The sequence below is a fragment of the Engystomops pustulosus genome, chromosome 4 (assembly GCF_040894005.1).
Source record: "Engystomops pustulosus chromosome 4, aEngPut4.maternal, whole genome shotgun sequence".
NCBI classification, from domain to species: Eukaryota; Metazoa; Chordata; class Amphibia; order Anura; family Leptodactylidae; genus Engystomops; species Engystomops pustulosus.
The window spans coordinates 195,172,597-195,195,678 of NC_092414.1; the positions used below are offsets into that span (position 1 = coordinate 195,172,597).

The following is a 23,082-nucleotide window of genomic DNA, read 5'->3' on the forward strand; positions in this document are numbered from 1 at the left end:
GTCATGGCGATTAGATACTAATTACAAACATACAACAGGTCATGCTGAGAGTTGTAGTGTCACAGCCATTGAGGTTTATGCAGCTGCCTGTATACTTCTATTGCTCTGTATATTTGCCATGGTATTGTGGGTAAACCCAGGTGCCCAAAGTGTGGTAATGATGTGTCCACGAAACAACAATGAGTGTCAGTCCTTACAGCACCCACATTCTGCTCGTCTTGGTGTATAGAGATATATGGTTTATAATGACGTGACTTTATCAATGATTCTCCGATAGATATCACTCCTGTCTATGAGGGGAAATGAATGTCTTGTAGAGGGTCTTATGTTCTGGAAAGCTTCTGTGAGACAAATCAACTTGTGTTGAATCAACCCAACTGTGCTTCCCCTCAGATCCGACCACACAGATTTTTCACTTTTTTAGTCATTGGTTTTCAGTATTTCATCATAAATGATAATTGAAGAAGTGGGTGACTTATTGGGTTCTGTTCTTGCTGTCAACAGATCACGTCAGAGTCTGAACATGGGTTTCAGGGTTTGGTCAGTGAAAAACTGACACTTTTCATAATTTTTCAGTGTCTCAGTTTTTTACGTGCATTTTTTTTTGTGTGTTTTCAATGCATTTTTTCACGTGCAGATAGCGTGCGTGAAAAAGACTTGGGACTGCGGTCTAGCTTTTCTATAGCAAGAGATCAGTAAAAACGCATCGCAATTGCATGCGTCTCAGAGTGCAATGCGTTTTTGATGCATCTCCATAGACTTGCATGCTGAGATTTAAACACGCATTAAAAATAAAGCACATGTGTGCGTGAAAAAAAATGCAAATCTCAAAAAACCCATTGATAACAATGGGTCAGAGTGCATTGCAAGTTCTGCGCATCAAAAGCACGCGCGTAAAAAAAACCGCAGGCGTGAAAGGGGCCTAAGACTACATGCACATGAGCAATGTATTCATCCAAGTGCCATCCGAATTTTGGAGATGGCACACTGACATATTAATATAGACCAACTCCTGCCTGTGTTTGTATCTCGGGCATGTGGATTATTTACTATGTGACCCTTCAAGTAGTTGGGATTAGCTTGTGACATCATTTGGTGCGTTCTTGGGCAGTTCTTGGTGCGTTTTAAACACACTGAAAACTCATGCATATTTTCATTTTTGGAAGTGTAAGCAGCCGTTTAACAATATCACAATTTTCGAGGTCATGAGAGTACTGTGTGAATTTATGCATAGTAACCTGACTTTTATATTCATTTCTAACTAATATTATTATAATTTATTTGTCTAGTTATAAATAATTACACAGAATTGTAATGAAACCTCTCCAAAATGAGAGATCTAGAGAAAATTTCCAGTCAGATCTGTCGTGCCCTTTCATATAGTAAATCATTTCGGTGATCACTGCTGTTCCTAGTTTAAACAGCATTATATTTCTGAGGTAAAATTTTAACACTGCTGTAGTGCATCAAATATATCCGAGTAGGTAATATTGGCAGCCATTACTTTTAGTTAATGTATTTAGAAATTACGTCTCATTTATCCGAACGACAAACAAGTCCTGTTGCCTGTTCTAGCCAATCACCGAGCAGCTGTTATTTTTCAAGAACAAGTTATCAAATAAAAGCTGTGATCTCATTGGTCGTTTGTCCTGATACCTCAGTTGATCGACTATTTTTAGGATAAATTACCTATATTAGAATGGTGACACCTGGTAATCCCATCACTCTGGTGTATGAAGTAGTCGCAGCACTCCAGTCAGTGCTACTCGGCATTAGTAACATTTAAGCTCAATACCATTCAAGTGAATTGGTGTGAGGTGCAATACCAAACACGGTCACTATACTATGTACAGCGCTGTACAGCGCCCTTTCTACACTAGACTCCCGCCCATATATGAGTCACATCTGCTAGGTGCCCCAATAAAAATGGCAGGTCTGTAACAAAATTTAACTACTTCCCAATTTGCTCCTGACAAAGTTGAGGGTGCATTCACCCTCAGATGCAGTTTTTGATGTAAAAACCAGGATTGGAGTGAAAAAAAGGAGGAGTAGCTTCTCTCATTTACATTTTCTCGCCCATTACAATCTAAACCTGTTTTTGACTTCAAAAACTGCATGCGAAAAACTAAACGTGGGAAAGGCACCATTCACATTATGCAGCAAATTCCATCTGCATCCAGCGTATCCCTTTAAGCAGTGCCACTGGCTGTCGAACCACGTTGTATCGGTAGTCACCCAGCTTTTCCACTTGTAGATATGACAATGAGCTATAGTTAGAGGATTTGGATAACGTGACAATAGAGCAGAAATTCTCTCCTGTATAATCGCTGTGCGGTTGAGATGGAGTCTTCTTATCTTTACATAGTTGAATATATAACCTCTAGAGGTTAATTATTCTTAAGTATGATGCGTTTATGATGTTATTATAGAAGTTTGGAAAAAAATTCTAGAGATGGCCATAAAGTTTAGACGGCTATTCCTCTCAACCCTTCCTTATACATGCAGACCTGTTACAGCAGAGCGTGCATGTATTCTCAATATGGAAATGAGACATCGCTGTTGGGATGCTAGAACTGTTTCCATGGTTGCAGACTACAAGAACTACCATTTGTAGTCTGATCGTGTAGTGACATATATATATATATATATATATATATATATATATATGTTGCCTACCTATTTATTACCACTGAATGGATGTTGTAGTTTTGCCCATTGTTTCCCCACAATCAATGTTAAAGTCCTTAACATTAATGTAGATCAGCAGGCAAAAAAGTATCGAAAGTTGTCCCTGCCGTGAATTTGAAGGCATTCTGGCCCCCTGTCTCCTGAGCTTTGTTAGATACTGGGGACACCTATGAATGACTAGAATATTGAAAGCTTTTTGAACAATTACACTTAAAATAGACATGTCGGGTAGATTTGGTACCCTAAACCAACCTTTTTGGGTCCCAAATCAACACATTTTTAAAGTTTTTAAATGGAAGGAAAATAAAAAAAAATAAACCTAAAGACTTACCTGGATTTTTTGAAAAATTATGCAAATGAACCTGAGGGGCTCCATTAACATCTATGGAGCCCCTTAGACTAATTTGTATAATTTTTAAAGCTTTTTTTTTTTTTTTTTTTACACCTAAAAACTAGGGTAAAAGAAGCTGAAGGAAGAGCAGATCCTGCCAGAGAGGGCACACTCCAGCATGTATGTATGTATGCTTGCCTTACAATTCTTGATCCTGGTGGAAATTTCTTTTAAAGGGGTTTTCAAGGTGGTAAAAAATATGGTTACTCTCTTCCATAAAACATTCATAATATTTTTTTGTGCTGATTGTATCCATTGGCTGTATTTACGATATATGTTTCTTAAAGGGGTTGACTCAAGCTTAATCCACACATTAAGGGAAAACCATCCCATTGGTGCGGTGTAGTGATCTTGCTAATTGACAAGTTTTATTTCCAATTTTGTTTTGGTTATTCTGAAGCACAACTTGCTTATTGTTCGAGGGAAACCTAGAAAAGCAGGAGGGACAACCCCTTTAATATAAGGCAAAAACTTTGATGAAAGTCAGTACCAAAATAAATCGAATATTCTTGGGGCTTATAACAGTAGTGGTAGGGGGACATGCTGCTTCTGGATATGACAGTGTTAATCAGGAGATGGGATCTTCTGGACTTCCATGGTGCTGGTGAAATACAATAGAAGTCATTGATGGGCACAGAGCATAATGTGCATTGGAAAACCTGAAATAAAACAAACATTTGGTTTATAGAAACCTGAGACTTGGCTTTTTGAGCCGGGGGACCTCCCTCCTACTAGATCCACATAGGTTCCTGCAGATCAGTGATGGAGATGTGATCTGACGAGGCTTACATGGCCCGAATGGATCTTTTGTTGCAGTTTGCCAAGGTGGTTGAGCTCCCTTACCTTAGATGGTCAAAAGCGCCAATTTGGAAATCCTTGATGCTCCTTTCTTAATGTAATTCTCCTATAGCTGACTATTCTGCTGATCTTGGGGACCACCTACCTGGCCTAGCCCCCAAATAATTCTTTACTAGGTGAGTTCTGCATTCACTGCAGGGCCCTCCCTGTAACCAACCAGGATTCAACACCATCAATCTTGGGGAACCCCAATAGCCATGACCAACTGACACATCACCAAAACCCAAACCAGCCTTCTTCGGGTTCCTCCCGGCTTCTTATTGCCGTCCCTGCCTTCTTCCGCTCGGAGCCGTCCCTGCCTTCTTCCGCTCGGGGCCGTCCCTGCCTTCTTCCGCTCGGGGCCGTCCCTGCCTTCTTCCGCTCGGGGCCGTCCCTGCCTTCTTCCGCTCGGGGCCGTCCCTGCCTTCTTCCGCTCGGGGCCGTCCCTGCCTTCTTCCGCTCGGGGCCGTCCCTGCCTTCTTCCGCTCGGGGCCGTCCCTGCCTTCTTCCGCTCGGGGCCGTCCCTGCCTTCTTCCGCTCGGGGCCGTCCCTGCCTTCTTCCGCTCGGGGCCGTCCCTGCCTTCTTCCGCTCGGGGCCGTCCCTGCCTTCTTCCGCTCGGGGCCGTCCCTGCCTTCTTCCGCTCGGGGCCGTCCCTGCCTTCTTCCGCTCGGGGCCGTCCCTGCCTTCTTCCGCTCGGGGCCGTCCCTGCCTTCTTCCGCTCGGGGCCGTCCCTGCCTTCTTCCGCTCGGGGCCGTCCCTGCCTTCTTCCGCTCGGGGCCGTCCCTGCCTTCTTCCGCTCGGGGCCGTCCCTGCCTTCTTCCGCTCGGGGCCTTCCCTGCCTTCTTCCGCTCGGGGCCGTCCCTGCCTTCTTCCGCTCGGGGCCGTCCCTGCCTTCTTCCGCTCGGGGCCGTCCCTGCCTTCTTCCGCTCGGGGCCGTCCCTGCCTTCTTCCGCTCGGGGCCGTCCCTGCCTTCTTCCGCTCGGGGCCGTCCCTGCCTTCTTCCGCTCGGGGCCGCCCCTGCCTTCTTCCGCTCGGGGCCGCCCCTGCCTTCTTCCGCTCGGGGCCGCCCCTGCCTTCTTCCGCTCGGGGCCGCCCCTGCCTTCTTCCGCTCGGGGCCGCCCCTGCCTTCTTCCGCTCGGGGCCGCCCCTGCCTTCTTCCGCTCGGGGCCGCCCCTGCCTTCTTCCGCTCGGGGCCGCCCCTGCCTTCTTTCGCTCGGGGCCGCCCCTGCCTTCTTCCGCTCGGGGCCGCCCCTGCCTTCTTCCGCTCGGGGCCGCCCCTGCCTTCTTCCGCTCGGGGCCGCCCCTGCCTTCTTCCGCTCGGGGCCGCCCCTGCTTTCTTCCGCTCGGGGCCGCCCCTGCCTTCTTCCGCTCGGGGCCGCCCCTGCCTTCTTCCGCTCGGAGCCGCCCCTGCCTTCTTCCGCTCGGAGCCGCCCCTGCCTTCTTCCGCTCGGAGCCGCCCCTGCCTTCTTCCTCCCGGACCCCCCATCCTTCCTTCCTCCGCCCGGACCTCTGGCTGCCTTCCTCCTCTTGGAACCCTCTCTAGAGGAATGCTCCTTACAGACCCATGCCCGGTCCGCCTCCCCGGTGCCTTGCCTTTAGGTTGGCCTCTCTTTAAGCGTTTTTTTTAGACTATCGAGCCGGTGTAGACCTATTATTATACATAATTAATCATTTACTAAAAATACTTTGTTAGGAAATGACTTGCACAATTTAGATCTTGGTTCCTGGATTGTTGTAGAGACGTCTTGTCAGCCTTTTCTTCCTGTGCAGTATGAGCAGAGCTCTGGATGTGGGACTGCCATGATGTATCGGGACAATACATCACCCCATGCGCTCTCACTTTTTATGTTTCACCGGCCTGAACTTGAATTAAAAAATTTCCACAGTGACTCATCTGAAATCTTCCTGAAAAGGCTTCTTCCATGAGGCTGATGTGTCATAGAGCTGCTAATAATAAAAACCTCATTAGATATTAGATTATTATGGTGGCACCGCAGCGACTCGCTGAACCAGTTTACAGGCATTAACATGGCATATGTGTAACACAAGGAGGATTGTCTGCAACTACCACGTATACTGAGCCCATCAACGGGGTCCCGGAGGGAATGCTTTAAGGTTTAGGAGTGACCCCAACCCAGACCGGAGCTGCATTTTGAAATGTTGTGGCCATAAGGGAGTGCGGAGGTAGAAGTACAATATATCCTACAATTACAAAATGACACTTGGCATTTGGGCCCAGTTACAAATGTAACAAATGTATTACATTGTGTTAACAAACATGTTGACATTGAGTTTATAATGTGTTTTTAATGTGTGTTCACATCATGTAAACGCAATGTGTGAACACAAATTGGCCCAAAATCTCCTGGAAGACAGAAGTGATGCCCCATGCAGTTGGATTGCGTTTACAACGCGTTAACAAATGCAACATGTAAACACACCTTCCACTTTCTTTGATGTCCTCTGGTCCAAGGCTGATACAGGGCCCGTGGCCCTCTGGAACTTTCAGTGATCACCCCTAGGTTTCAGTCCTAGGCAATGTGACCCCTTGGACACCCCTACATTCATCCCAGATTATGTTTTTGAATATGATGTCATTATATTTAGTGTTTATTGTAAGTCGTCTCTAGGCCGGTGTTGTGACCCTGCAGGGAACAATGCCTCTATCATACTGTTCTTAAGAGGATTAGATGGATATTATCCGCAGGCCGCTCCTGTTTACAAAACCTGCTATTCAATTAACTGTAGGGGGCTCATCCGTCCTTATACGTAACAGGAAGTCATGAGACCCCAGACCTCCGCACTTATGTCGTCTGTGTGCAGAGATAGTGCTATTACTAGTAATATTATGTATAGTGGATGAGATGCTTGTAGCAGACTACAGCTGGACATCATCTGGCTTCACATGGGAGCCATATATTTACTACACAGGATCCTGTTGTGTGGGGACGGAAGACAAGAACATTGGAAAAAAAACTAGCTCCAAAATGCTGGATTGTATCACATGATGTTTGTTCAGGGCCATATAGGACTCTGTCACCTACTTGTACCCCATTAAACTACCAGGGGATGAACTATCCTTGTTAGAATTCCCTCTTTTATGTGAAATCCAAACTTATGTGACAATAAGTAGAGAAGAGTCAAGCTCAGAGGTTTGGAGGTTCAGTTTAAACCCCAATGTCTTGGGGTCCGTAAAATCAAAATTCTGGTAATGCGTAATAAGAAGAGATTTTTCTCTTTAAAACCACATCAGGATTGTGGTTCTGTGATCTACAGAACCAAAGATGGTAGGAAAATTCACTGTTGGAAATGTGATCACAGCACCATAAGCATGATACAATTTGAAAGATCTAGAACCAGAGATATAGGCATCTAAAGTGCCACTACATCCTCCAGCCTCTGAACCTGACTCTTCTTTTCCCAGAAATAAGTCCGGTTGAGAGGCTAAAGAGGTGGCATCATTTCAGATGCCCATATATTGGGCTTAAAAGGGTTGTTTTAGGCCCTAACTTGTGTTTGTGTGAAAACCCCTTCAAGGTACTTAGAACCATGGTTGTGGTATCAGATTAAAGAAGAAAATCTCATTTTTCAAATCGTTTCTGGTCTGTGTTGCTGTAAGCTATAGAATACGAGATACAGGGAGTTAAAGAAGTATGGGACTGGATCTTTATCTGAAGCCTTTACTCCAAACTATTACTTTTCCTCACTATATCTCTTCTTCTTCTATCTCAAAGAACCACAGATCTGATTTTAAAGGAGAAATTCTCTTCTGTAATACTGTGCCAGAACCATGGTTCTAACTGCTGTAGATCCCAAGATATAGGTGTTTTACGTTAAACCTCCTGCCTCTGAGTCTGACTCATCTCGGGTAAAATATGACTCTTCTCTGGAGGAGATTTTTTCTTTAAAATGTAAACTGATGAGATCTCACATAAAAGTGACTGCTAGAAAGCACATTTCATACCTGATCTAGAAGTTTAGTAGTGTAAAAGTATCTGACCTGTTTTTTTTAATATTCATCACACTCAGCAACCCCAAATGTTTACTGGAACTGACTCTGACGCAGTTGGAGTCTCCTTTCTATTCTCCCCTGTTCCTGAATAATCAATGTCAGTATTTTCCTCTCTATACTGTCAGATGGGTGGAGCCGGGTAACTACTTCAGCCTAGGACCACCCATCTGACAGTAGAGGGTCTAATTAACATAAAAATGGTGTCGTGTCAGTATCCAATATGGTAATTAGCTAGTCCTGCTCATACAATTGCACTATTTGGGCAAGTTTTTATCGGGACCTGTATGTAAATAATGTATAAATTTAGGGACATTGAGTCTCCTGGCCGCAGTCCAAAAACTGTGGAGACCTCTGCTGCTCCATAGCTACGTCACTCATCTGTTTTTCCCGTATTCCCAGACTGATCTCGTGGTTTGCTTACTACTGGGAGAAAGTTGGTTTCCTGCCCAGATAACATAAATATTTCTTACATCCCGGAACAAGGCAGACGGAAAACATTTCCCAAAAAAAGTGAAACTTCTCATCCCAGCCTGTTCTGCTGCTTCCTGACTACCAGGAGGAGACCAGGACACACTGCACGAGATCATAGCCCCGGCATCTGATGTGTTATATAGCGGGCACTTTTTTTTTTTTTTTACAGTGATTTGTGTGCATATTACCACAAAGATCGCTTAATGTACACCCTAAAAAGCTGCAAATGTCAGGATATGGGGTGTCAAGTTATTCTGGTTTTAGGTTTTGTGCCCGACTAGAAGTTCCGGTAGGTCATAGGACTCCAACTAGTGGCCTCCTTGAACACAGGACCTTACTTCCATGCAATGGATGAAGCCGGTCCCTTGATCTGCCCAGGGTATATATGTGTTATTCTTTTCTGTCCCAGCCCCCTGAGGAGGTTTTGCATATTTGTGGAAAAACCCCTATAAACAAGAGGAACAGCAGGGAAAGAGGGGTATGGTGATGGAAGAAGACCCCCACAACGTAGCTTTTAGGAAACATTTAAAGGTTTCATTCTCTTACTTGGCTAGGTAGCAAATTCCAGTGTATAAGGGAAGCGCGGGAGAAGATGAGAGAAGTCCTCTAGTCGCAGGACCAAGTCATATTTACGGTAATTCTATCTCTGACAAGACAGGGCCGGGAGATAACAAGCCACTGTCCACATCCCTGATCCCGCCTCATATGGCGCAATGTCGAGTTTTTATCGGGTAACCGTTTTCAGCCAATCGTGGCCTTCTCTATTTCCATCTACCCTCACAGTGTGTGTGACGTGGTATCTAACGCTAATTTATTTCGACAGATCACCTCATCGGACAAATTTGGGGGGATTTATAAAATCTACTATATGTCATCTGTACTAATGTATTTTTAATAACATTTTTAACAAAATTTTGTCTTGGTGAATGCTATTAACTTCTACAAGAGCATCGTCTTAGTCACGTATGTGTAATGTATGACAAAGGGCCCCAGTTCTGGAGATATAGGACATAAACTATTGACTGCAAGGGCCTGCGATTTTCCAGCCCTTCCCTGTGATCCCAGTGTCGACAGATCCTGTCCGGCCTGAGGTGATAGATAACAGAGAACAATAGAGCGCATTCAGCTACAAAGTCATTGGAGATGAGGACGACTGTAGGTTTACTTGGGACCAGAGGTCGCACTAACGTTTTTCCAGAAGGATAATAATACTCCTTTTACCTGCGGAGGACTATGAAAAATTCTGTAATGCACATAAATAACTCCTAGGCAAATCTAAAGTATAGTGAATCTTACATCATGCATTCAATAAAGGGTACACAATCTTTTTTTTTTTTCTGTCCCCTCAGACATTTTAACTTTCAGGGTGCGTTCTGTTCGTGTGTTTGGCTGCTTTGAAAGCGTTTTTCTTAATTTCTGGAGTGGGGGGTGGTACGGCATGGTAAAACGAAAAACGTATTCTTTTAGACACATCCCAAAACGTCACAGTTGAACGTACCCCCTGACCGGACTGTGGCTGGCTCACATGACTTATCGAAGCTGCAGCTTCAGAAATGCTTCAGAACAGCTGAGAAGAAGAGATTTCCCCTGTTATATAACTGTTAACATAGTTTTAACAAACACGTGTGTTAACACAGTGTTAACAGCCATCTAATCGGGCAAATCGCCTCTTCTCAGCTGTTCTGCTGCGTTTGAAAACTCATGCGTTATTACCACGTGTGAATGAACCCTACGCCTCTTTCACAGTAATGTATCCTCGCCTCCCGGCATAGACCATAGTAACACGTGCCGCTAGCGTTAAGTTTCCAATTGTTAATCAGACCTTGGTGTCTTGTATTGTTTAAATGCATGATATCTGGGTTTCACTGCAAAGGCCCAAAATGTAAACGCAGCGAAAACGCAACATGTGAACGCGGCCTAAGTGACAAATCATTCTGAATATTTTTACACAAATTACATCTTTTTCCTGCATAAAATGTTGTAAACAGATGTGACATCATGTTCAGTCAGAGCTGCAATGTAAAGTATGGTGGCAGGCCAGAGCAGTGGTAATGTGGTGACATTGGAAATCTTGGAAAATATTAATATCCCACAAATACATTAATGTGACCGCAGGCTCAGAGCCTTCAGTACAGTATACCGATGACCTATGGATTCATGGGCGTGATGTTTGTTGGCTGAGCATCCTCCTTTCTGGATTGGATTGCCTACATACTTTGTTTAGTTAAATCACATTACAAGGATCCATGAATCTGACATTCCTCCTTCTCCTCCCTCAGCAGCTGTTTTGGCAGGACAGGGTGTATTCTCCTTGTAGGACGGGGTCAGGTCTGAGGGATGTGGACAATGGCTTGTTATCTCCCTGCCCTGTCTGTTAGCGCTTGTCTGAGGTAAAATGAAATGTTACTGGGGCCTATAATGGCCGACTGCTCTCCTCTGTCATAGAGGAGCCTGAGAGGAGATAAGGGAGGAATTTACAGGCTCATGGACTAGATCCTTCACCTAAGGAAAGGGATTTTATGGCTGAGGCCTGGAATTGTTTACATAGGGCTGTGTTTACACTGTTTATGTGCCTACATGCTTGGAAATCTTCATGATTATTTGGTATTGCCCATAGGCCCCCATTCATGTACTGGGGGTAAAAAGAGTTACCCATTTGGCGCCCTTAGGTTGGTATACGTTGGTTTATTTAGCACAGTTCTCTATAATGAAGCATCCACAAAAACCTTGCGACTCACAATTTTTTTAATTGAGACTAATAGGTCACATATACAGTTCCAATACATTTGAATTTGCTCCATATGTCAAAAAGGGGTTGTCCAGAGGTTGAAAAACATGTTTTTGTTTTGTTTTTTTCTTTCTCAAAAACTGCGCCACACCTGGCCATGGTATAGTATTGCACCTCATCTGCTAAAGAATGAATGGAGCCTAGTTGCAATACCACTCACAACCCGTGGTTAGGTGTGGCGCTGTTTTTGGAAGAAAGTAGCAATGTTTTTCTACCTCTGGATCATATCTTGTAATATAATGGAATTCTTAAATTACTTTCTTAATTAAAAAAAATGTAATTTGTCTCCAGTTGTACATTGTTATTTGGCCGCTGAGGGGTCACAGTTACTAAGGGTATAGTCACATGGTGCGTTCTTGGTTCATACGCACTGAAAGCGCCTGCGTTTGGCTGGTTTGCATCCATTTTTATTAATTTTTTGGAAGTGTAAGCAGCTGTGAAGATGTTGTACTTCCAGAAATTAAGAAAAATAGATTCAAAGCGGCTAAACACAGGCGTTTTCAGTGCATGTGAAGACACACCAAGAATGCACCATAAAGGCATAATCCGGGCGTTATTGTTGATCACTGATCCAAAGGGGACGTCGAGCACCCCATGATCCTTTTTTTTCTTTAATTATTTATATATATATATATAGTGAAACCGCAGAGCTGCAATACCAGGCAGAGCCACTATACAATGTACAGCGCTGTTATGGGCAGACTGTGAGGAAGCCGGAACGCTTGTCTGAACACTCAGCTGATCAGTGGGGGCAACGATGGTCAAGCGAGGGTCTCGTTTTCATTAATTGGCGAGCAGCAGGTCAAGCGGGCATCCTGCAGCTCCATTCGATACTGTGGGAGGGTCTCTCTCCGCTTCCCTAAAAATTACCACATGCATCAGATGCATGAATCCTTAGATTTATTTTGGTAACCATTAATTTTAATGTAGAGGTCACCTATGGTTGCACAGACAGTGTGACCGGTGACTCAGTATGGGCTGATATTCATGTGAGTTGGGAAAGTATTGTGTAATTATCATGGATGTGACATTATCACTCGAGTCATATTATGTAGAAAGCAAAATGAGAAGTGAAATCTAAGATAAAGAGGATTATGAATATGATACTCTGCACGGTAAAAGTACAGCCATGTGTACATCTACTGCTAATTGGACATCCATCCCTTCTGTCATTACATCACTACTGACAATAGATGATGTCACAGCTTATCTCCTCCCCCTCCCTGTACAATGACCTCTATATAGATAACACTGACCCATCATTACATCACTACTGACAATAGATGATGTCACAGCTTATCTCCTTCCCTCCTGTACAATGACCTCTATATAGATAACACTGACCCATCATTACATCACTACTGACAATAGATGATGTCACAGCTTATCTCCTCCTCCTCCCTGTACAATGACCTCTATATAGAGAACACTTACCCATCATTACATCACTACTGACAATAGATGATGTCACAGCTTATCTCCTCCTCCTCCCTGTACAATGACCTCTATATAGATAACACCATCATTACATCACTACTGACAATAGATGATGTCACAGCTTATCCCCTCCCCCTCCCTGTACAATGACCTCTATATAGATAACACCATCATTACATCACTACTGACAATAGATGATGTCACAGCTTATCTCCTCCCCCTCCCTGTACAATGACCTCTATATAGATAACACCATCATTACATCACTACTGACAATAGATGATGTCCCAGCTTATCTCCTCCCCCTCCCTGTACAATGACCTCTATATAGATAACACTGACCCGTCATTACATCACTACTGACAATAGATGATGTCACAGCTTATCTCCTCCCTCTGTACAATGATCTCTATATAGATAACACTGAGCCATCATTACATCACTACTGACAATAGATGATGTCACAGCTTATCTCCTCCCCCTCCCTGTACAATGACCTCTATATAGATAACACCATCATTACATCACTACTGACAATAGATGATGTCACAGCTTATCTCCTCCCCCTCCCTGTACAATGACCTCTATATAGATAACACTGACCCATCATTACATCACTACTGACAATAGATGATGTCACAGCTTATCACCTCCCCCTCCCTGTACAATGACCTCTATATAGATAACACCATCATTACATCACTATCTATAATCTATCAGTAGGACAGCTCTGCACTGCAGGTAGGTCTTGGCACTTCGTCCCTCTGTGGTTGGCACTGCAGTATTATGACCTGAAGTTTATTTTTCCCCTTGCTCTGGTCATCATTGGCTCTAATTAACAGACTTGTCTGCACTTTTCCAGACCGAGAGAAAATAAGTTATTTGGATATTTCCATGACTGCAGAGCGACTGAAAGGATTACTTGTATGGGCAGCGCTGGGTGCTCGGAGTCACAAGGACACGTGGTTTGGGGTCTTAAGAGTGCGGTTGTGTGCTAATCCCAGCTGGCAGGTTGTGTAAGGTTCTAAGAAGAAGGAGGGCAAATTATGTGTTTTTAGTAAACTGGCCTAAGTGGACGTAGGGGGGTCAAAGCCAGGTGTCTACTCTTTCCCAATAATGTAGGCGTATATTAGCTGACTGGTTCGGACGAGGATTTTGGCCTAAACATGAGAGCACATAAAAAAACGAAGTGTAAAATAATAGTTCTTAGGAAAGTAGATATTTTTGTGTTTGTTTGGCTCGGAATACTTCTTATCTTAATCCAACCTGGATCCTCCAAAGTTCTGCTCGACCAAACTTGAATCGCCAAGCTCCTTCAATCTTCCTAAGCTCTTTGGCATCTGAAAATGGAACCCACCACTGAGTGTTGTTGTTGTAGATTGTTTAGTGAGGTCCTTGATGCTTCATCTTAAAAATTCATAGAGTAACAAGGATTTGGCCATGTGCCTAGTGCAATGGGTGCTTGAGGTCACTCTGGGATCGAGGGAGGAGAGAGCTGCTCAATCCACAGTCATGGAGACACCTTTCACTGTGAAGAAAAAAATTTGTTTGGTAGATCACATGCATTTTGTGATCATACAGAGAGGCTACATTCACACGATGTATGCCCGCCGTACCGTAGTACGGCGGGCATACATCGGCGCTGCGGAGAGGAGCAGGGGATGAGCGCTGCTCACCTCCGCCCCTCTCCATAAGACATGTCCTAACTTTTCCCGTGCTACGGAGCGGTACGGTGCCGCACGTGTGCTGCACCGTACCGCTCCCGTACAGGGCCGTGAGCCCATAGGAGTGTATGGGGGACGTAAATCGGCCGTATATACGTCCCCCATACATGTGTGTGAATGTAGCCATAGGACTGGCATGCCTTCTTAACCAAAAACGTCCAGTCCTCGTACTCCTTTAGAGCACATGTACATCATAAAAGTAGAGGCAGTTGTAGGGTCTCCTTCATCTAAATGTCCACCGTGTTATACTACGTTTTTTTACCACCAGAAAAATCTGTGGTTTTAGTAGTTTGTGAGACCCTTGCCAAAAAAAATTGATGTACACTAGACAACCCAACCCCTTGTCCTTTCTTGGAATTTTGGAACTTTGTATTGACCTAAAGGCAAACCAGAAGACCAGACGCTCCATCTGATGGATGGTCCATTTTATGTATCAGAAATCCCCAAAAAAATTACAGGATCAAAGCTGAAACAAAAGTTGGAACATTCAAGCTTGAGTCATAATTATTTTTTAATATTTCAGTTCCTTTTTGTCATTTCCTGTTCTTTGGAAGTGGTAGAGCAGAGTCAGCAGTCCAGGACTCCACTCATCACCTCCTAGATGTTTCCTCCTGAACATTTCTGGGTTGTGAGACAGCAAGGCACTCCACATTGTAAGGGCAGCGAGCGAGCGGAGATCAGCATCACCACAGCTGTCAGCCGACTGACACATGTCCCTGAATTGTCCAGGCGAGAGGAGGAGTGCAGCGAGGGGGCAGGAGGTCAGGCTATTTTAGGTGATACTGCTTTGTAATCACTGCAGTGTTCGTCACTGGGTGGGAGCCTCTAAATACAATCTAATGGATTATAATCATACCGACACATCACCTCCTGTGTCCAGCTGCGTGGCCCATGGGCTAAGAGGGATAAGCCTCTATGATCACTTACGTTAAGATGATCTCGACTTAAATATTTGTCTCGGTTAATCCCAAGCCTGGGCACAATTCAACCACAGTGCTGTCCACTTTTCCAGTGCTGTCCCATCAGATGGAACCATTTTCCATCAACCCCTAGGAAATTGACCCCAAAAGTATCCAAATAAAGTTGTCTCCTGCTTGACCTCTGGGGCATGTTTGTCAGAGCTGGGTCCGCCTGTGGGTTTTGTGCTACCTTACTGTGGCAGTCAGACACTGTACTGTTCATAAATCCTCAGAATCTGGACGATCAGTGAAGTTGTTGAGTAACAAATGTCCTGTGGCGCTCATCCTCTTTGGTTCTCATTGTCTTTCGTTGCCTTCACTTTCAGGTCAATCCATTCTGTAGCAGCACTTCCCCTTACTAGAGCCAAGAGCCCACCATATTCTGATGTGTCTTATAACTATATCATTTTGGCACATGGGAATATTTGGGTCTTGTGTAGTTAACAGATTCAAGTGGTTGTAGAAATCTTGAGGACCACTTTCACTCGTACCCCAAGGTTCTTCATAGCTTTGGTCCTTCTAATGATGTTAATAGGGTTGTCTCGCTAAGACAACTATGATTATATGTCTGAGTTATGGGGCAGAGGTTCCTATGCTCAGGACCCCATCTATGAACTGAAACGGAAGACCAATTTTATGGCTATTCATCTGGATACAATGCAGTATGATGTTCTTTGTAGTAGTTATGGCCAAGTTGGTATATTGGTGCACATGTAATATACAAGATTTGACAGGTCTGTCTCTCCCATTTTGACAGGTCTGGACCCATCATCGTTTCTTTCTTCCTATGAAATTATAAAACCCCAGAAACTGACTCGTGTAAAAAGAGATGTGTCCAGCTCCTTACAGGAGGTAACTATCTTTTGCCTTACAAACTACCGTATGTTCACACAGTAGAATATTTGCATTGATTTTGGTTTTTTTTAAATTTGCATTTTTTAGCAGTTTCCCCTCTGCAGGCTCTATCTTTTAATCCCCAAATAAGATTATCAGTTATGATTGTATACAATGCATTGTGCATGCAGAAATGGTACTGGTACTGACCAGTGTTGATGTGACATAGATAACTTACTATTAGCTGCAGTGTTTTTGTGTCACTCCTTCTCCCTTACTGAGCTTTCCTTGGTTCCTTTCCCTTCTCCATAGACATCTTTGGAGAGCTGTAATTTAATATTTTCCTGCTATGATCATATGTATAATGGGTAATGACATGTTTGTACATTATAGGGTCTTTCCTATGTCATCCAGGCTGAAGGCAAGGAACATGTATTACATCTGGAACACAACAGGTATTTTTTGTTACGTCTCACTCAGATCTAGTAGTCTGCCTATGATAAATGATCATCAGAATGTGAGAAGGCAGTGATATAGTAGTTATATTCTTGTACACACAGTAGAAGCATATTATAGTATATGAGAATATAACTACTAAAATACTACCCCTATTAACAAGAATATAACTACTATAATACTGTCCCCTGGGTACAAGAATATTAGTAGTTATATTCTTTTACATAGGGGCAGTATTCTAGTAGTTATATTCTTGTACATAGGGGGCAGTATTCTAGTAGTTATATTCTTGTACATAGGGGGCAGTATTATAGCAGTTATATTCTTGTACATAGGGGGCAGTATTATAATAGTTATATTCTTGTACATAGGAGGCAGTATTATAGTAGTTATATTCTTGTACATAGGGGGCAGTATTCTAGTAGTTATATTCTTGTACATAGGGAGCAGTATTATAGTAGTTATATTCTTGTACATAGGGGGCAGTATTCTAGTAGTTATATTCTTGTACATAGGGGGCAGTATTATAATAGTTATATTCTTGTACATAGGGGGCAGTATTATAATAGTTATATTCTTGTACATAGGGGGGCAGTATTATAGTAGTTATATTCTTGTACATAGGGGGCAGTATTATAGTAGTTATATTCTTGTACATAGGGGGCAGTATTATAATAGTTATATTCTTGTACATAGGGAGCAGTATTATAGTAGTTATATTCTTGTACATAGGGGGCAGTATTATAATAGTTATATTCTTGTACATAGGGGGCAGTATTATAATAGTTATATTCTTGTACATAGGGGGGCAGTATTATAGTAGTTATATTCTTGTACATAGGGGGCAGTATTATAGTAGTTATATTCTTGTACATAGGGGGCAGTATTATAGTAGTTATATTCTTGTACATAGGGGACAGTATTATAGTAGTTATATTCTTGTACATAGGGGGCAGTATTATAGTAGTTATATTCCTGTACATAGGGGGCAGTATTATAGTAGTTATATTCTTGTACATAGGGGCAGTATTATAGTAGTTATATTCCTGTACATAGGAGGCAGTATTATAGTAGTTATATTCTTGTACATAGGGGGCAGTATTATAGTAGTTATATTCCTGTACATAGGAGGCAGTATTATAGTAGTTATATTCTTATACATAGGGGGCAGTATTATAGTAGTTATATTCCTGTACATAGGAGGCAGTATTATAGTAGTTATATTCTTGTACATAGGGGGCAGTATTATAGTAGTTATATTCCTGTACATAGGGGGCAGTATTATAGTAGTTATATTCTTGTACATAGGGGGCAGTATTATAGTAGTTATATTCTTGTACATAGGGGGCAGTATTATAGTAGTTATATTCTTGTACATAGGGGGCAGTATTATAGTAGTTATATTCTTGTACATAGGGGGCAGTATTATAGTAGTTATGTTCTTGTACATAGGGGGCAGTATTATAGTAGTTATATTCTTGTACATAGGGGGCAGTATTATAGTAGTTATATTTTTGTTCAGTACATGGTTGTCTAGGATTAAAATATTGATGAACACTGTATCTTCCTGTAATTGGCTAATGCAGTAAACGTTCCATATCTTTCATTCAATCGTGTCTTCATTCAACCGTACAGGGCAAATTCCATCCTTTTTTCTGTTGACTTGGTTTAGTTTTTCAAAGAATGTTTCTCAATGTGATGATGGATGAAAAAAATGTATGTAGTTTGTGTTTTCTTATGTTATACATTCTGAGTTGACATGAACAGGACTTTCTTCCCTTCCAGTAGACACACCCGGGCTATAGTGCAGCACATGTCCGTACACCTGGGATAGATTTATACTTGTATACTGCTTATCTTGTGCCTCTAGTTTTATGATCATGATGCAGGTGCTAATGTTATATATTACATAGATGTAGACTGAACACTCTGTCATATTTCCCCATGTACATGCACGCTCAGCAGCTTTTGACCTCAAGAATTCAAGGATTGGGTGGTCGAAACCTAATTACTCAATCCATACCTAAGAAGGTTACACATCACATAATCTTCTGATGTGAACCCCCTAGTCCTCCTTAGAGTATCAGTACTACCATAATACACATTTATATACACGCCAGTCAGAGTCTGTGTGAGGTTGGATGACTTTCATTTTGTAGACCGGGATGTCTACCTCAGAGAGATGGCCTGCAGATCCTAACGTGACTTGTTTGCCGTCTTTCTTGGAACATCTTAGAACATTTCTGAGGAAGAAGTGATGTAAGAGTTGGAGCCGTATCAGAAATGTATTAGAAACACTACACATGGCCTCCAGTTTCTTTAGAGAGATGTATTTTTATAGTATTGGAGTCTGTGCCTTCAACGTAAGGATCTGAATCTCTGCTCTCTAGATTATTAAGATCCTGGGTCATTATGGTCAAGGTGACCCAAGACCTGTAGGCCAAGGCATCTGCCCAGCCTATCCACTTTAGCACTGATTATATCCCTCGGTCGGGTATTGAGCACTTTTGGTCCAAATTAAAGACATTTAATGGATAACCTGGCAAAATCGAGCTCAAATATGTCACATGGTAAATTGGTACAGAAGTGAGGAGTTTTCGGACAAGCTGAGTTATTAGCAACTTCCCATGGGTAAATTGTGGTCATATCACAACTGTGTGAGATGCTGTGTGACACCATAATTGGGTAACTGGGATAGAGTAATTGTTATGACATCACAAGTGACTGGGTCACATGAGCTGCTGTGACATCACACGTCAGTTTTAGTCATGGAAGCTTCTGGATATCTGAGGTAAGTTGACTTCATGGTTTCAATTACATTAGTGACTGTGACATCACAACAATATTACACACAAGTTTTCAATCAGGTTGTCTACTGTATATGTGTTTGTTACGTAACCGCTGTGACATCCCACTTGTTTTGGTCAGTTGATACTTACCTCACAGATACCCAGAAGCTTCCATGACTAAAATTAGTTCGTAATGTCACAACAGGGTACCTGGCTGAAGCGAGTGTGATATCACAGCTGTCACAAGAGCTAACCTGAATGAAAATCCACATGTGACTTCACAACAGATTAACTACAGTATTTTTTGGACTATAAGGCGCACCATCAATAAATGCCTGCTAAAACGTCTAGGTTCATATATAAGGAGCACCTGATTGTAAGGATGAATGACCAGCAGGTGGCAGACCTTTGCACAGTTCAAGGCAACTGTTGGCTGTAAGTATGGTTCATATGTAAGGCGCACTGGACTATAAGGCGCACCTTTGATTTCTGAGAAAATCAAAGGATTTTTTTGTGCGCCTTATAGTCCGAAAAATACGGTAAAACTCGATTGTGATGTCAGTCATTTACCTGACTGAAGAAAATGACTTTGCAGGTTTGTTTCAGAGATATTCAGCGATGATGTATCGGAGGCTTCAATGACTTGTGATGTCACAGTCGCTATCTTACAGGCACACAGAAGTGATGTCACGACAGACTAGTAGTCACCAATGTCACCATTGCTTACTTTATTAAGATAGTTGTAATGTCATATCAGTTATCGGACTGAAACACATCAGAGGCCTAGCCAATGACTTGTGATGTCATCTCTTTAATGTTTTTCAGTCTGATAACTGCTGTGACATCACAATATTTTTTATCCTGTAAGTCACTTGTGAGTGGAGTTTTAGTCAGGCAGCCTGTCGTGCCATCACATTTGTGTGTTTGCTAGATGGTGATTGTGATTGTCAGAGCCACTGCTGTGTCATCAAAACCATGGCTCTGTGAGGTAAGTTGTGGCGACATCACAACTGTGGCGCTGTGAGGTAAGTTGTGGCGTCATCACAACTATGGCTCTGTGAGGCAAGTTGTGGCAACATCACAACTAAGGCTCTGTGCGGTAAGTTGTGGCGTCATCACAACTCCATGGCTCTGTGAGGTAAGTTGTGGCGTCATCACAACTATGGCTCTGTGAGGTAAGTTGTGGCGACATCACAACTATGGCTCTGTGAGGTAAGTTGTGGCGTCATCACAACTCCATGGCTCTGTGAGGTAACTTGTGTCGACATCACAACTATGTCTCTGTGAGGTAAGTTGTGACAACATCACAACTATGGCTCTGTGAGGTAATTTGTGGGACATCACAACTAAGGCTCTGTGAGGTAATTTGTGGCGACATCACAACTGTGGCTCTGTGAGGTAATTTGTGGCGACATCACAACTGTGGCTCTGTGAGGTAACTTGTGGCGACATCACAACTATGGTTCTGTGAGGTAATTTGTGGCGACATCAAAACTATGGCTCTGTGAGGAGAGTTGTGGCGACATCACAACTGTGGCTCTGTGAGGAGAGTTGTGGCGACATCACAACTGTGGCTCTGTGAGGAGAGTTGTGGCGACATCACAACTATGGCTCTGTGAGGAGAGTTGTGGCGACATCACAACTATGGCTCTGTGAGGAGAGTTGTGGCGACATCACAACTATGGCTCTGTGAGGTAATTTGTGGCGACATCACAATTGTGGCTCTGTGAGGTAAGTTGCGGTGACGTCACAAGTGTTCGTCAGATAACTTGTTTCCAGATAATCAATGGTTGTTTGTACATTGATTTCCTTGGTGGATATTATTTTCCTAGTCCGTGTTCCAGATGGTCAAAGGGCAATAAGATAAGATGATGATGAGACGTGGCTGCGTGGTGCCATCTATCCCATTACCTGCTCTCCTCAATGATGATTGTCCGGAATGTGGATTATTAAAGCAATTTTCTCTTGGCACACAGACTGGTTAGAGCAATTTTGGATATGGAAAAAAAAATCTCAATCATTTACGAATAATAGGCTTTTAGAAACGAATGATACAAATGAGTAAAAAAAAAACCTCTTTTTCTTCCATTTGGGGATTTTGGTTTCCTCTGCTTCCAGTCCTAAATGTCCTTTCTAGAATTCCCTCTATAGTTTACCTATAAATCTACCACAGAATCCTGTGAAAATGAACAGAGAATTCTGTTTTTCCCTGAGATGAGTCAAGTTTAGAGGCTGCAGGGGAAGGGACACTTTAGACTCTGCTATCTTAGTTCTATAGCACATAGAATCCGCATCGGATCACATTTGGCTTATGATTCTGTAATCTACAGAACCGAAGATACAGGCCATTAAAGATGTAATTGGAAATATGAGCTGCAAATAAAAATCCCATTCCATTTTCATTCCAACTGCCTGTCCAGTTCTGTAGCTCCCAGAACTAAAATCTTGATGTGATCTGAAAGATGTGTCTTCTCTTTAATATGACATATAAACCAATTGTATCTTCCTAAAACAGGAAGAAAGGCCTAGGACAAAAAACACGTATTGCAATATATAATCAAGTAAATTTTTATTAATTCAATGTATACACCATATAAAACTAATTTTCCAAGTTAAAATTATGCAGCCACAAATGATGGTAAGCAGACAAAGGAGTAACACCACTTGGACATATAGGGGAAGGGCCAATATGTTTACATCTTTCTATGGTCAGATAAACTGACTAAACACATATTATTATAAACTTTCGCTCTATATATATATACAATTACATTGCACTGATCCCTAAAACATTTGAAAGTAAGCAGGGTATCTTACCCATGATCAGTTGGCGGATCCCAAGTCCAGGGTGACTCCAGCCCCGACGCGCGTTTCGACTCAAATGAGTCTTCGTCTGGGGGTCTTTAATATGACACAATGGGGCTCATTTACTAAGGGTCCGATTCGCACATTTTTCCGTCGGGTTTCCCGTATTTTTCCGATTTGCACCGGTTTTCCCTGAATTGCCCCGGGATTTTGGCACACACGATCAGATTTCGATTGTGCCGAGTTGCATGCGATGGAAATGGGGGGCGTGGCCGTCGGAAAACCTGACGAATTTTAAAAATAAAAAAAAAAGTGTTGCTTGACACGCACTTACCTGCACCAAGAAATAGAAGGACCTCGGTGCAGCAGCGACACCTAGGCACACGGACCTTAGTGAATCCCGGCCGGACCTGAATCAGCGTCGGAAAACCTGCCGCTGGATTGCGATTGGTCCGGGTAAGTAAATGTGCCCCAATAAGTTATAAGCTTCCATTTAATATAGAACTAAAGATAGTAGCATCCAAAAGTGTCCCTCCACCTGCAGCCTCTTAACTTGACTCATCTCAGGTAAAATATGACTCTGTTCACTTTCACATAATTTTTGTTTTTATAGGTAGATGGCTGAAATTACACATAAGAGATAATTCTGGAAAGGACATTGTTATCCCCTATCTGAGGGGGTAAGTATGGTTAGTTTAACGGGGTGAAACCTGGTGACTTAGTCTCTTTAATTCCTTCACGCTCACTGATAGATATATACGTCAGCGAGCTATGAAGGGTGTATGAAGAGGACTCACTGGCTGAACCCTCTTCATACAGAGGACTGCCTCGGGTCTTCGTCTGATTTCTGAAGATTCGTTACAATTAGGCGGTAACTCATTTTAATGAAT

The 23,082-nt window shown here is 42.8% G+C and overlaps 1 protein-coding gene across 2 annotated transcripts in view; it reads left to right on the forward strand.

Moving 5' to 3' along the window:
* Positions 1-23,082, forward strand: part of ADAM9 (ADAM metallopeptidase domain 9) — a 55,369-nt gene that overhangs the window by 909 nt on the left and 31,378 nt on the right. For both annotated transcript variants that reach the window (XM_072149245.1, XM_072149246.1), the window contains exons 2-3: positions 16,066-16,160; positions 16,536-16,597. In XM_072149245.1, coding sequence (XP_072005346.1) covers positions 16,066-16,160; positions 16,536-16,597 — 157 coding nt within the window. The remainder of the gene's footprint in view (positions 1-16,065; positions 16,161-16,535; positions 16,598-23,082) is intronic.